The sequence below is a fragment of the Miniopterus schreibersii genome, assembly GCF_964146895.1.
Source record: "Miniopterus schreibersii genome assembly, chromosome: 5".
Lineage (NCBI taxonomy): Eukaryota > Metazoa > Chordata > Mammalia > Chiroptera > Miniopteridae > Miniopterus > Miniopterus schreibersii.
In genome coordinates, this window is record NC_138106.1 from 26455873 (window position 1) to 26472029 (window position 16157).

Consider the following 16157-nt stretch of genomic DNA (forward strand, 5'->3'; position numbering starts at 1 on the left):
AGAAGTATTCAAAACAAAAATCTCAGGAAGTTCCTAAAAGCAAAACTTGAATTTGCCACATGCCAAGCACTATGCTGAATCCACAGGAATGAAGTGATCTATAGGCATACCCTGTTGTAGCTTATATGCAAATATAGGTTATATATAAATACTATACTACTTTATATGAGGGACTTGAACACCTCAGGATTTTGGTATCTGAGGGATACCAAGTCCCCAAGGAACAAACCCCTCAAAGATACTGAAAGACGACTGTACTACCCCTTGTGTTAGTCATGAACTCTTAGTAATTAAGTAAAAAAAAATAAAAATATGGGCCCTAGCCTGGCTGGGCGTGGCTCAGTGGTTGAGCATTGACCTAGGATCCAGGGGATCATGGTTTGATTCCCGGTCACGGCACATGCCCAGTCAGGGGCGTGTAGGAGGCAGCCGGTCAATGATGACTCTCTCATCACTGATGTTTCTATCTCTCCCTCCCTCTCCCTTCCTCTCTCTGAAATCAATAAAGATATATTTTTAAAAAAATAAAAATTAAAAAAAATAAAAATATGGGCCTTAGCAGGTTTTGCTCAGTGGTTAGAGCATTGGCCCATGGACTGAACGGTCCGGGGTTTGATTCCGGCCAAGGGCACATACCTCTGTTGCAGGCTCCATCCCTGGACGAGACACATGGAGGAGGCAAACAATTGATGTGTCTCTCCCACATTGATGTTTCTCTCTCTCTCTTTTGCTCTCTCTCTCTCTCCCTTCCACTCTCTCTGAAAAGCAATGGAAAAAATATCCTTGGGTGAGGATTAAAAAAAGAAAAAAAAATTAAAATATGGTAAATGTTGTGCATAATAATTATTTATAATTGCCAGGAAAAAATTGAAAACAGCATAAGTATCCATCAGTAGGCAAAGTGTGATATTGATTGTGATACACCCATTCAATGGAACATTAGGCAACAATATTAAATAATGGTTCTGAAGGCTCTGTAATATCACAAAAAAATGCTTATGATTTACTACTAAGTGAAAAAAAGCAGAATTTGAAAAATAATTATGTAAAACGTACATATCAGACAACTATATAAAATGTACATGTAAAAGGAGACTGGAAAGAAATGTACCAAATGTTATTTGGGTTTTACTGGCATGTTTGTTTTCAACTTCTCAACCTATTTTGTGATACTGTTACATTTTTATAACTGAAAAAATTAGAGAGCACGACTACTTGGCAGATATCTACTTAGCAGTTTGCCTCTGTGCTGGTAAAACAGCATTACAATTAGGTAGTCTGTCTTCTATCCCATCAGCACTCATTCATTTATTCAACAAATAACTACTGAGCATCTATTACACACTAGGCACCAGGGATATATCAGTAAGGTAAATGACCTGGTCCCTGCCGCTATTCTTACAGCCCAGTAAAGAAGAAAGGCAATAAGCAAATAATTTATTGCAAATCAGGAAAACATGGTATAAAGGTAACCAACACAATATCATAATAGGAGAGGGAATCTATTTTGAAAGGGGGTCAGAGAGGTGTTTTAGCAGGTGGTATTTAAGTTGAGATGAGAATGAGAATGAGAAGGTGCCAGGAACTGCAAGTGCCAGGAAAGAGTAACTTAAGCAGAGGACCCTAAGGTGAGAAAGAGCTTGGCAAGTCCTGAGCACTGAAAGGAGACCATGTGGCTAGAGCACAATGCAAGAGAAGAGGGGTTAAAATGAGGTTGGAAAGGTAAGCAGGGACCAGTTCATACAAAACCTTGATAAGAATTTTGTATTTTACTCGAAGTGCAATGTGAAACCATTGGAAGGTTATGTAGAGAAGAAACAATGTTCTGTTTGCATCTTAATAGGATCACTCAGGCTGCACTGTGAGGAATGATTTGGTGGTGAGTAGGGGACGAGATAAGACGCAAAGAGACTAGTCGGAAGGTCTGTGCGAGACGGTGAACTGGACTAGGGTGGCGGCAATGGAGATGAGTTATACTGAAAGGTTTCAGGGCATGTTTTCAAGAAAGACCACAGGATATGGTGGGGGGAGGGGAGAGTGAGTCAAGGACGACGCCCAGATTACTCGTTTGAGCAACTGGGTGTGTGGCAGTGGCATTTATAGACATGGAAAAAGTGAGGAAGAAATAGATTTTGGGGTTAAAATGAAGAATTCAGTTAAATTTAAATAACATTGAACTGCAATATATAATCTGCTTATACAATTCTTCTCTCCAAGGAGATCTTTAAGGATAGGGAGTCAGTTTTTCACCTTTGAAGTCTCAACATACTGAGCAATGCACATGTTACAGACTAAGTAGGAATTTAATGTTTGTTAAATGAATATCACAGCTTTGCAAACATCTCTTCATGCCAGTGTAATAAGATTTTAGGTATTGTGAAAAGCCTGATTTTAGACAGTTTTCCTTGCCAGGGCAGACAAGGAAAACTTGATTGACCATTAATTATTCTTTAACTTAAAAGGAAAAAGTATGAGATTCTTTATTTTTAAATTCTTTGTTTGTTTAGTTTTCTGTAAACTAAAATGGAAGTTAAAAGCTTTAATGTGTGTGTTTAAATTCTTGGGCCTGCTACTGACCTTGTTCAAGTGATTTTACCTCCCAGAGTTTCAGCTTCTCCATTTGCAGAAGGAAGATAATGGTAGTTGCCTTATCTCACAAGGATGTCATGAAAACAAGTCAGATAAATTGCTTTGCCCTCCTTGAAGAGGGACTCTAGAAAGTAAGCTTTATTATATATGATGATAAATACCCACAACTTCAAAGATATTTTTTAACTGTCACCCCCCCCCCCAAGTCTTTGAACACGTTAAGCCTGTGAGTAGCACTGTGTTAGGTGTTTATACATTTCTGGCAAGCTTTCACCTCTTGTTGAAGCAGTAAATGGTCTTTGAACAAATGTATTTCTCATTCTTTGATAACTATGCTTCCTTGTTTGTACACTTGAAAGATGATTATCATATGGCACATGAGGTCAGGTTGAACTCCTTGGTGCCATTATAGTTCAATTGCTACTTTAATTGAGTTTTTCTTCTAAGGTTGAAAATAAGCCACTTACTTATGTTAGTAAATTACTTGCATTCTAAAAAAATGATTGCTAGATAAATATAACTATTTTCTGCAAATGATATGTATAAATAATGTTTTCCATTTTAGCCATAATAACCTCATTCAAAAATTGATATAAAAGTTCAATATTTTTATTTCTTCATTGATGTATTTTTTCTAATGGGTTTTCCTAAAATTGCTTTTAATAGTTATAATTATGCATTTTAATATTTCTAATATAGATAGCCATGGTACACATATAAATATCACCAAAGTAATCCTGGCCAGGTGGCTCAACTGATTGGAGTATTGACCCATATAGCTAAAGGTTGTAGGTTCAGTTCCCAGTCAGGGCACATACCTAGGTGGTGGGTTCGATCTCTGGTCGGGGCACAAACAGAAGGCAACCAATTGATGTTCTCTCTTACATTGATATCTCTCCCTCCCTCTCTCTCTCTCTCTCTCTCCTCCTTCTTCTCTCTTTAAAATCAATAAGCATATCCTTGAGGATTAATAAATAAATAAATATCACCAAAGTAAACAAGGCAAAATAACAGCCCTCAAGGCAAAATAAAACCAGCAAACATCATCTAGAACATTTCTTACTGAAGATGTGCATCAAGTTCATAATTAGTGTTATGTAAAAAACTCACAAACCTTTAGCACTTCCATGCTCATCCACACGTCCCTTATCCATAGACCCAACATAAATTAAAACTCTGGGGCAGCCACGGTATTCCCATCAGAGTGCCGTAAATGCCTTCCTTGCAAAGTGAGAGAATAAGATCTACCTCTCCTCTTTAATAACACACTCCCAGGTAAGTCTTAGGATATTCATCTGACAGATGTGGAATCTGAAGTTGGGTGGCTTACGGTAGATCCCCGGCTAGGTCAGAATCAGGCTAAAAGTGCTTGCCCACAAGGATACCCTCATTCCCATTTCTTCCTGTTTCCCTTTTTCTCTTAGGGAAGAAATGAGAATGGAGACCACACAAATGAAAACACTGCACACTTTGATGATTTTCTAGGAGAGGAGATCTAAACCAGGGTAGAGGAAGGTTATGGGGGGCATGGTCTCAGTGCGACCAAGTGATGGTAGGAGCCTCCTCACAGGCCCACCAGGATCTGACAGAATGGACACTGGAGGACAGGTTTGTCCCCCTGCCAGAACCACTGGAACAAATTTCCTAAGTCCTATATGTGGGGAAGGAGAACGTAACACTACTATTTCAGAATATTATTAAAGTTTAGTGATATTCCCAGGGGCCTATAAAAGATTCCAACCGCATAGCCTCTTCTCAAGTAAAATTATTTTGGGTAGGCCTTGAACTGGTCGGATGGTCCAAACTCCCACACTTCTGAGGAAGGCATTCCTGACTTCTGGTATCATTGAATTTGCATAGGCCATAGGTCATAAATTAGCAGTCTATAAGGGCCACATTTTATCTCAAAAGGTTTTTGACTAACACCAACAAACCCAGGTAGGTCAAACTTCACAGGTTAAGAGCACAGTCCTCCACAAGACTGCCCTTACTTCAGACACCAGTCATAAGTTCAGGGACCCCCCAGGCCACCTTTGGTTCTGATCAGCTGGATACAAATTCAGAGGTTCCCGCTACCCCCTCAGGTTTTTTGCTTTTTAAATTATTATTGTTATTTTTGGGGGGGAGACATTGATTTGTTGCTCCACTTATTTATGCATTTATTGGTTGATTCTTGTATGTGCCCTGACTGGGGATTGAACCCACTACCTGGGCATATCAGGATGATACTCTAACCAACTGAGCTACTTGGCCAGGGCCCCCTCAAGTTTGATAATTTGCTAGAATGACTCAAATAACTCGGGAAAGTGTAATACTGAGGATTATAGTTTTATTATAGCAAAAGGATTAAAATCAGAACCAGCCAGAACAAGAGATAGATGCATAGGGTGAGCTCTGGGAGGGTCTCAAATGTGAAGCTTCTATTGTCCTCTCCTGTGTCCTCAGGGACACATAACCCTCCCAATGAACTGATATGTGACAATATACAGTACTGCCAGCCAGGGAAGCTCATCCAAGCTTCACTACATCTAGAATTTTTATTGGGGCTTCATTACATTGGCATGACTGGTTGAATCACTCAACTCAGTCTTAGGCCCCCTTCTCCTTCCAGGAGGTCAGACTGATAATTCCATGTTTGGTCTTTCTGGTGTGACCAGCCCCATTGCAAGTCATCTCATAAACTATCTGATGTGGTCTGAGGGAGCCCACCACGACCATGAAAGGCACTCCTACCACTTGGGAAATTCCAAGGGAGTAGCAAGGGAGTAGAAGCTACTTCCCAGGATGCAGGAACAAGGGCCAGCCAAATTCTTTATTATACAAGCTACCAACATTTAAAAATCAGTGTTTAGCTTTTCACAGTGGCAGTATCGTAGCCAGTGAGGTTTATCCCAGGCATGATAATTGCTAATTAAGAAAATACAAATCATGCTTGCATACAAATCTAAATTTCTTGTCCTCCACTGAAGTATTGGCAATTTTGGGCCTCCCTTCCCCCAAGGCTGCTTCCCCCTTAGAGGGACACTCGTTCTCCCCACCATCTCCACAGTCTCTGTTTCTGTATTCTTGACATGACTCACTCTTTTGTCCCCTTCATGTCCATTGCAGACATTTAAATTTATAAACTCTGGCCCAAGCTTTGGGTATTTTTGCTGTTTTTACTTCCATCACAAACTACTTATTACCTTAAAAGAACAAATGGGGGAAGAAAGACAATTACCTTTTGTCATTTCAATCTCATCTTAGTTTAAAACCCCTCTTCCTCTACACTTTGTGTGAGTGGGGGTGCAAGTGGGCACCTAGGTGTGCTTGTGCCATCTATTTGTCTCTTAAGTCTTGAGCCAGGCTAACCTGGGATTTTTGACTGCAGAACCAGGACAAGCTGAATTAAAACTCACGTCATATTCAGAGTCAGGAACTACAGCCAACCCAGCTCTCTAGAAGAGAAGCCTGTCATTCTAAAGACAAAACAAAACCTACATTTGTCATTTTTAAAGCTATAGCTTCCTTCATGAAGCTAAAATCCTCACATTCGCTCCTTTATTTCAAATTCAAAATAAGGAAAATAAATAGGACAAATATTATTTTCAAACTGCATATACTCTCTCACATTACATCCCTTTGCAAATCACTTATGTAAGTAATATAAAAGGCATGAAAGCAGCCCCAAGTATTTCAGGGATCATGTGAACACCTATAGACTCCTTTGGGTACAGGTGTCACATAGACCTTGAAGTACAGATCTTCAATATTCATGGATTCCATATCTGTGAATTCATCTGCTAAAATTTATAACCCCAAAATCAATATCTGCAATGTTTTCACAGTCATTCACGGACATGTACAGAGCAGTGAAAAATTTTAATCACCTAATACAAAGGTTTCCAGCTAAGGTCAAACAAGGTGACACTCCACCTTCTTATTCCAAAAAGAACACTATAAACAAGTGCCCCTTTTGTGGTGTTTATAGGGACACTGCATGTGTGTATGTGTTGTGTTGGTGATTCTGCCCCCAACATAATGTTGAAATGCTGTCTGATGTTCCTAAGTGCAAGAAGGTTGATATACCTTACAGAGGAAATACCTGTGTTAGATAAGCTTTGTACAGCATGAGTTATAGTGATGTTGGATATGAGTTCATTGTTAATGAATCAATAATATATATTAAATGAAGTGTCTTTAAACAGACACACAAATAAAACAACATTATGAACTGATAAGTTGATGAAAATGTGACCAGAGGCTCACAGGAACCTCATTCTGTATTTCCCCTAGGAGAAATGGTTTGGTATTCTTTAATTCAGTGTTTATGGTGACTTTACCGAACATAACTACCACAAACAACAAGGATCAACTGTCCTTGCAAAATAGTGAAACACACATTGGACTTTCAGCACAAAATCACATCAAAGAAGGTTGTAGAGGGAGAAGAGAGAGGTGGGAAATTGAAACTAGGCTCACAGGCAAGTAACCATTAGGGATGTTATTTTAAACCAGAAAGTGATGGTGGAGTTAATGTTAGTCATCTTTCCCAAGCAAACCAAAGCAGCAGTAAGGTGCCACATAGTAAACAGAACACTAGACTTAAAGTTGGGAGGCCTTGTTGCTGGTCCCAATTCTGCAAATTAATTTAAGTAAGTAATTTAAACCCCTCTAAGCATCAATATCTTCATCTGCTAGAGGGACTTAAATCCTGTAACAATAAGAAGTCATATTTGCCATATTTATTACCTGCAAAAAGTTGTCATGTAAATTATCTCATTAGGTGACCTTGATGGCTCTTTCTTACTCCAAAAATTATGAAACTTTAAGAGAATTATTTTACCAAAACAAAAAATATATTAAATGTTTATAATCCTACTAAAAATTTTCCCTTGTAATGCTTACAAAACATAGGGAGGATTTCAAATATAAGAACTAGACAACAGCTGTGGGCTCATTTTTGTATTGATTAAATCAGTCTTTTCTTTTTTTAAATGACAAAGAGAAACGTATTCCCAGTAGATCGTCATCCTTTGCCTCAGGCCCAACAGCACCACCAACTTTGTAAATGTGAAGAAGCAAAAGTACCACTAGATGGAGCAGGAACAAAAGACATCTATTTATTTGTAGTTCAGGGAACCTGGGCAATCTTAAAAGAGATCTTAAAAGATCCCCTTCCGAGAAAAAGGAAGCTTAGTGACACTAGCTGAGTTACTTCCAAAAATCTAGAAAATCAGAACTAAAGCTTTATTTAGCTACTTATACTGAATTCTTTCCACAAAACCATGCTGACTGGGGAACATTCTTTTTCCTTCTTAGAGAACGTTACCAGCAACTGCACCTTCCAGTTTTCTCACATTTCTTAACTGTATAAAGCTAAGAACTGTATTAGACAACACTTAGGGACCTGTTTTAGGTAATAGGCTGAGAGGCTACAGACCTACACATTCATAAACTTACTGACATGGTCCTCCTTTGGATGTCAGGATTCAGGCTGGGTAATTCGCCTTTTTAATACAGGCCACTGGCTCTCTCTCAGCAACCGCCCCCAGAATAGCTGCCTTAAGGACATGAAGACACTGACTTGGGATGAATCCACACATAAGCTTAGAGCGAGGTTTTTGTGATGAGTGGGCAGAAGAGCCTGTGGGTTGTTTCCTTTAACTTAGTGGGTCATCAGGTTATTTTCTTTTCTAAAAGGAAACCAGAGCCAATTCTTTGCGGCATGGAGGTGGGGGGGGGGGGGGTATACATTTCCTTGTAAGCTTTTGTCTGACACCACTTAATATTTTGCATCCAGAGGCAGAAGCAAAAATGAAAAGCTACGTCCACTAAAGAACATAGTTTTCATTGTCTTGAGAACAAACATACTAGCTCTTCTAGTTAAATACTTATGAAATGTTTAATAAACACACACACACAATCACTGCTCTTCCATACCCCATTGAAGGGACTGGTCAACATCTACTTTGGGCGCAGCAAAAACCTCAACAAAATCCCCAAGCAGGAACTGCGCGGTGCTACGAGAAAGAGCAACAAAACCAGAGGGGGGGCTTCGGCCAAAGCGCCCCACACAGGACCGGCTGGCTGGCTGGCTACTCAGCTCACTGCCCATTCACTTGGGCCAACTTTGGAGGTGCCTTCACGCGTCCTTTGGCCATCTGCAAGCACCCCGGTCCAGCAGGCAGGTCTGCAGGCCCAACAGGGACGGCGAAGGAGGACCGACGCGCACCGCCGACGCCTCCCCTCCCCCCGCAGCCCCTCCGCCGGCTGCGTGTGTCCGAGCTCAGCCCCGGGTGCAAGTCCCACGGCTCAGGGAGGTGCACCGCGCGCGGGGACCCGCTCCGTTTCTCTCCCTGCGTCGAGCCTAAGCCCTCGGCCCCCGAGACACCCGCGGCTGACAGAGCCCAACTCTTCGCGGCGGCAACGGGCACCTCCGAAGAAGCCCCAGGCCGGCCGCGGCCTCCAGGCGGGACGCGGGGGCTAGGCGGGCGAGCACCGCAGGCTCCCGGGAGGGGTGAGATAGCCAGCCGCTGACATTTTTTTTTTTTTTTCTAAACTGGATGGTGGACGGCGGTAGGCCGAGGCTTTTCCGCACGCTGAAAGCCAGCGAGAAAAACAGCGTGCGGGGAGCAAAAGCACAGCGCCTACGCCCTACAGAATTAGGGTTAGAAGAAGTCGGCCATCACCCGGCCCAGGCCCACCCTCCGCAACCCGCCGCGCCGCGCGCCGCCTCGCCTTATAAAGGGCCGGCCTACGCCCGCGCGGATTGGCCGAGGCCCGCTCGCCGCAGCTCTCGCGAGAGCCGGCCGCGTAAAAAATTTTTTTTCTCAAACGTTCTCTTTTCCCGCCTTGAGATCAGGCGCCGCCCCCCCCCCCCCCCACGTCCCTTTAGGGGAAGATTGGGGTCTTTTCTTCAAACTTACTTTAAAGGTGAAAATTAACTTGTGCATCAGAGTGCTGTTTTCCATCTGCTGCAGACCAGGCGCGGAGCACTCGACTACTTTAAAAAAGTGAGAGTTCACAGAAGAAATTCAGGGCAGGAGACATGCGAACAGTGATTCTCAGCTCTGATCGTCACATTCAGAGAGCTTTGATTCTCAGGCTGCGCAGTCAGAGTCTAGCCGGGGCGCCGCTGGGCCGCCTCCGACTTCCTGCCCTGCTCCCTTCTCCGTTGAATGAATTTTCCACTGCATCTTGAGCAGAGGATGGGTCTTAGTAGAACCACTTCAGTCTTAAGCTTAACAGTAAGGACTGGATCTACCTTTTGTTAGGAAGGGCTTTCAGGCATTGATTTTGCGTTAATGTGTCGTGATTAGGCTGGGGGGGGGGGGGGGAAGGAACTATCCACTATACATAGTAGTGGGTTTTTTGTTTTTATTTTAATATGTTTTTATTTCCTGTTGATTTCAGAGAGGAAGGGAAAGAGAGACATCCTTTGGCTGCCTCCTGCACGCCCCCTACTGGGGATCGAGCCTGAAACCCTGGACTGAACCAGTGATCTCCTGGGGCAGGGGACCAGGTACAACCAACCTCTGAGCCACACCGGCCTGGCGTAGTGGGGGGTTTACAATGGCCAATATAATGATGTTTTACATGCAACTGGCTGAGTTGTGTTTTTTTTTTAATGTAACTGGTTGATCTTAATTGTTGAACTGTGTTCAGTTGGGTGAATTCCTTGGAGATGCTACCGGTGCCTCAATCTGAGAAAAAAGTAAAATGTTAGGGGGGTCAGTTCCAAATGATTGTAAGGGCAGGGAAAATATAAACTTTTCACATTTTATTCCCTATTCCTAGATTACCTGATAAGGATCATTTATGACCTCATGTTAGAAGTCTATAGAATATTCCATACTGGCTGTTGGGTTAACTACCTGAGAGACCAGGAATAAGGACTGTGTGCCCACCTAACCTGGCAAGCTACTTCGGGATCGCTTTAAACTTAAATTTCTTAACCTGTTTAAATCTCCATTTCTTAATTTGTAAAATGAGAATAATACTTGTCTTTCTGGGATGTTGAAGTTTAAATTAGGTGAATGTATGATTAGCTTTGTTTTCTTTGGTGAAAAAAAGCACTTTAAGAATTCTAAAGTGAGCAGTTGCGATCAATCTCCAGTGAATCTATTGAATGCAGCATTAGATTCAAATTGTGTTCAGTTTCTACACTTTATCCTATCTAGTCTTGCTTACAGGTACTAAAATGGGAGGCATATGCCAAAAATTGAAATGCACCTCTTCATAAATGCTTGCTTGACTCTAGCCACACTGAGTGAGTTACTGCTACTTGTACATGCCTACCATTGTTATACCTTGGAGCCTTTGCCTTAATGTTCCCTCTGCCAGGAACACACTCCTGGTCAATTTTCTATATCTATATACCTACTTGGAGTCCACCATAGACAGCATTAGGGAAGGGGACAGAGGAAAAGGGGAAGTCCTCAATCCCTGTCTTCTAAGAACATATCTAGTGAGGAAGACAGACAAGCAAACCAAATGATAAGACTGCTTAAATAAAATGGTTAGACTTACATGTGATATGTGCTGGAGGACGCAATCAATTTAGACTCCATAAAGGAAGCAGCATCTGAACTGGACCTGTACGTTCTCTATTGCTACAAGCAAAAAGTTCCTTTAGGGACATTATCTCATTTGAACCTCACAATGAGCCAGTGGGGAACTTGATCTTCAAGGTGTTTAAACAATTTGCTTAATTAGCATAGCTGGTAGGTGGCAGGGCCTGGACCCCAGCCCACATATCCTGCCCCTAAATTCAGAGGGAAGGGCACTCCATTAGGTTTAAATTCCAGCTGTCCTTCAAGCCCAGTTTCAAAGTTAAATCTACCAGAAAGTCTTCCTTGAGCCCTCAAGGCGTTTTCCCTCCTATGAAACCCCAGAGCATCTTATACTTCTCTTAGGACACCAAATCACTTTCTACCTTTTATTATTATAATTCAGGTATGGATTCTCCTACTAGACTGATGGTATCCTTGGGACAGAGTCTGACTCCTGATTTAGTACAGTGATTTGCATAGAGCAGATAGTAAATATTTTGAGTTATGTCAATACTGCTATCATTCCTCCCGCTACACAGGTCATTTCATACCTTTCTTTCCCCTTCACACCTATCTATTAGTCACCAAGACATGTCTGTTTTTCATAATTTCTTTTTAACTCCTATTGCCTATAATCTTGCGTAACTATTTTATACCTAGCTTTTAACTGATCATCAAATCTACAGGGCCTCCCCAGTGCAACTTATCCTCCAAATTGTTGCTACATTCACCTTAATTCCCTGTGTCCTCTGCTTTTAAATCTTTAATTATTCCCCTTTGCTTATGTGACATTTAACACAAAGCCTTCCAGTTCCTGGTCTTTCTTTACCTTCCTGGTGTTGCTTTTAGCCTGCTCCATATGAGCTTTCTTCATTTTAACAAAACCATTCTACTGAACATGCCTTGAATATGCTTTGTTCATTTTCATCTCTAGCCCCTTGCTCATTTCCATTACGCTTTTCTGGATATCTGCCCTCTTTCCCTCTCCCCCCTACCCATCCTAGTGCCACCTCATCCATGATAGCATACCTCTGCTATGAAATATTTTCTCATAAAAACCTTCTTTCCTTAAACTTCATCGAACTTAAATCTATATCACTCATTTGGCACATAGCATGTTGCACCACAAATTGTTCTCTCTCCAAGGGAAATGTAAGATCTCCAAAGTCAAGAATAATGTTTCTTCTGGCATTTAATTTGGTCCTACTCAACACACATCTATTATTTGACTGCATCACCATTATTTCCTCTCGTTATAGAAATGCAAGAGACATGAACATTACAATAATTGAAATATTTTCTGTTCTCCCAGAAACATAATATCCAAAGTTTTCTGTCTCACACACGGAAACATTTTCTTGTAAGCATTTTATCTGTCTTCAGAAGCATCTCTGGTGTACTATGTTGGGACCGACTTCTTTAAATTCTGCAGCAGTGATCCACACATCCTGGAAGGCAGATAGGGATGCAAGAATAGAGCCTCCCATCCACACTGAATTTTTCCTTTCTGGGGGAGCTATAACCTGCACAGGGATATTGGCAGGCGCCACATTTGCTAAATCTTTAACTAGCCGCTTCTCTAAACCAGGAAACAAGGTTGATCCCCCAGCAAGGATAATATTGGAGAAAAAGGAGCTCCTCAAATCTATATCACATTTCATTATGCTGCTGAAGCACATCTTATCAATGCCAGGAGTCTCAAGGTTCATGAGAGATGGACAGAAAAGGGCCTCTGGACATTTAAAGAGCTGGTCATGGAGCTCGACCTTCTCCCCATTGGGTAGTTGGTAAACTTTCTCTATACTATCAACTTTCTTGGCCATTTCCTCTTCATAGTTCATTGCCACATAACAAGAGGTTTCCTTAATGTCTGTGACAATATTTCTGTCTGCAGCACTAAGCAGCATGATGCCCCCGTCCTTCAAGAGCATCATGAGGTAGTTGGTGAGGTCAAGGCCAGCCAGATGTAGCTGCTGGACACCATGAGGCAGGCAGTAACCTTCAAGAATGGGCACACACTCAGTAACCCCAGCGCCTGAATTCATCACAAAACCAGTTGTGAAGCCAGCAGCAAAGAGAGCCAGCACCCCCTGGATGGACATATAGAAGGCTGGAACACCCAGATGCTCAAAAAACACTTCAGTGATCTGTTGTCGGTTGGTTAGTGGGTTCAGTGCTGGCTCAGTAATCAAAACTGGGTGATCACTGCACTTTAGCTTTAGGTTATGGTCATAGATATGCTTCCACATGATCTCCATGTCCCCCCAGGAAGTAATGAGACCACGCTCCACTGGGTAGCTGTAAAAAGAAGAATATCATAAGTGGCTATTTCTACCCTTCAAACCTGGGTTAATCCCCATAGTTATCACCAGTATCCCTTTATGGGCAGTGACTGCCAGAGCTCCTCAGAGAAGGTAACTACCAGCAAAAGTAGAACTACCTTCCTTTGCAATTTCTCTTCCTTTCCATTCCCCTCACCCACTTTGGAAGGCCCTAAGTTGGGAGGGGGGTGTATCTTCACATAATAGTACACTTTTACTATCAATTAATTTAAGGCATCCCAAATGGCAAAGGTACCATGAATTAAGTAACATTCTTAAATGAACTTGCATTTTATGAATGATAACTTTATATATCTGAGTACATTTGTATAGGTCCAGAGAGCAAGTAATACCCTTAAATGCTAGTTATCCTTGGGGATTTGCGGCCCATGCATTTGCAATAACGCCGGCTAGCTGAGACTCTCCTAGCTTCCAGCCCTTTTCTCTCACCCTTGCGGGCCTCATCTGGGCTCTCCCTCCTTCCCCGCCCCGCGTGTCCTGCCAGCTAGAAAAAGGCGACACCTGATGGACAGGGAGCTTCTCTGGTCCTGCGCTTGGTCACCCACGCACAGCTCCTGCGCGCCCTTGGCCGCGCTGCTCCGGCCTTTGGCACGGCCGATAATGTTCGGGTAGATAAAGTCGGGCCCCAGGGACCCAGCCAGGCCCGCCTTGATCACTCCCGAGCCGTTGTCGATCACTACGGGGACCTGGTAGCTGCTCATGCTGCCGAGGCGGCCGACGCCTCCCGCCCCGGGCGGCTCCCGCTGCCCTGGCTGCCGCCCGCGCCCGGAGAACGGAAAGCGCCGAGCGCACCCCCTGCCGGCCTGGCGGGGTTCCAGGGACGCGGGGGAGCCGAAGGCCTGGAACGCCGCGTCACAGAGGCCCGCCAAGGCCCTGCGGCGCCCGAGGCCCACACCTGCCGGGAGCAGCGCCATCCCCAGGTCCCCAGACTCCCTTGACCCGCAGGGCGCTCGCCGCGGTTTCTCTCTCCAATCCCTGGAACCCCGGGGTACCGTTATCGGGAAAACCCGATTTTCCTCCCGGAAGATACAATCACAAGTGGCTTTCTTTAATACCTCGATGAGCTATAAAAAAGTTTCATTTCCCAAAACCATTGAATTCTGGTTGATAAGCGGCCCTCCAGGGGCCTGTGGAAAACTCTGGAATACACTGTTGAAACTGGAAAAAGGTGGAGAGATTAGACGGGGAAAGTTGTCCCAGCTGGGGCCACACGGTCCCAGCTTTTAAAACCTAATCAACTTCAGAAAAGAGAGGGGCGGGGGGGAAATGCTATGATTTAAAGCGGGTTTTAACAAGCCCTGGCTGGGCAGCTCTTAGTTGGTTATAGCGTTCACCTGATACTCCAAGGCTGCGGGTTAGGTTCCCCGTCAGGGCACATATAAAAATCAACCAATAAATGCATAAATAAGCGGAACAACAAATCACTGTTTCTCTCTCCCCCTCCCCACCCCTAAAATCAATAAATAAAAATTTAAAGTGGGGTTTAACATATGATTCCACTCATAAGTGGAATCTGATGAACAAAATGAACTAACAAGCAAAATTGAGACAGAGTCAGGCTGGCGGCTGTCAGGAGGGGAGCTGGGGTGTGTGTGGAGAGATGGAGCAAAAAAAGAAAGAAAAAAAAGAAAGTGGTTTTTTTAATCTTTTATTATTGTTTCTATATACTGGGCAATAGTTGGTTGTGTTTCTTTCATGTGGTTTGTAAGCATAATGTACTCAAAACCAAAATGGTAGACTCTCACATTTATTTATTTATTTATTTATTTATTTATTTATCTATTTATTTATTTATTTATTTAGGCAATCTCATCAGGTTGTCTCCCGGGGCAATATGGAAGCTAATTCTTATTCTGAAAAAACCTGGATTTTTAGGTCTAAGGATGTGTCTGCCTCTTTGCAGGAAAAGTGATATTCCTTCAGCCATATGAAACTCAGGCTTAGAAACATTTAAGTGCCTTGCGTGCCAAAAAGTGCATCTTGGTGTGTGATTTCCCACCTCAATTTTGCATACCGTTTAGAGAATTTTAAAATAAATACGCAATTTAGCAGCTGTGGTCTACAGAAGCAGGGAAGGAAATTCCCTGCTATTACTCGTCCCTCCACTAGGGGCTTGGAAGAGTCGCTTTCTCGAGGGCTAGATCCCAGCGTTGCGGTTCGGTGCTGCGCGCCGCGAGGGATCAGGGGCTCTGGGATCCACGAGGGCGCGCCGATCCAGGCCAGCCGAGCCCGGGATCTCCCCGGCACTCTCAGCAACGCGGCGCTGGGAATGGATACATAATAAACACCACTTTCCCTTTGGAGAAGTTGTACCCAAATGGAGGGCAACTGGCGGGTGCAGGGGAGGAGGGGGGCGCTGTTTTAAAAGTGCACGCAAATTCCAATTTTTGAAATAGTGGCAACTGTGTAAGTGGACATATGGTCTATTTTCTCTTTTCCGGTTTTATTGTCTTCTTTCTGTTAAAGGTTACATCAATCTTGTTTAGTTAACTTTAAGAACAAGTGAACTGCAACGTACAACATCTATATCTAGGACTCTGTGAGACCTCCTTGCCATCTGAGTTTCCGTAGTGTAGTGGTTATCACGTTCGCCTAACACGCGAAAGGTCCCCGGTTCGAAACCGGGCGGAAACAACTTTTCGCTGACTATTTCTCTGGCTTTTTGATTATTTCCCGGGCTCTTTTAAAGACA

The 16157-nt window shown here is 43.1% G+C and overlaps 1 protein-coding gene across 1 annotated transcript; it reads right to left on the bottom strand.

Moving 5' to 3' along the window:
* Positions 1 to 12299: 12299 nt before the first annotated feature.
* Positions 12300 to 14211, bottom strand: ACTRT3 (actin related protein T3). Its single transcript, XM_081138965.1, has 2 exons — positions 13967 to 14211; positions 12300 to 13421 (listed from the first exon to the last, which is right to left on the bottom strand). The coding sequence occupies exons 1-2, from the start codon at positions 14164 to 14166 to the stop codon at positions 12503 to 12505; spliced, it is 1119 nt and encodes a 372-aa protein (XP_080995091.1). The 5' UTR covers positions 14167 to 14211; the 3' UTR covers positions 12300 to 12502.
* Positions 14212 to 16157: the final 1946 nt, after the last annotated feature.

What these genes read in the sequence shown, in the direction of transcription:
- ACTRT3 (XM_081138965.1), bottom strand. Translation starts at nt 14,166, where the DNA reads ATGAGCAGCTACCAGGTCCCCGTAGTGATCGACAACGGCTCGGGAGTG. An exon ending in AGAAGCTCCCTGTCCATCAG is followed by an intron (nt 13,422 to 13,966) that starts GTGTCGCCTTTT and finishes TTCTTTTTACAG; the next exon opens with CTACCCAGTGGAGCGTGGTC.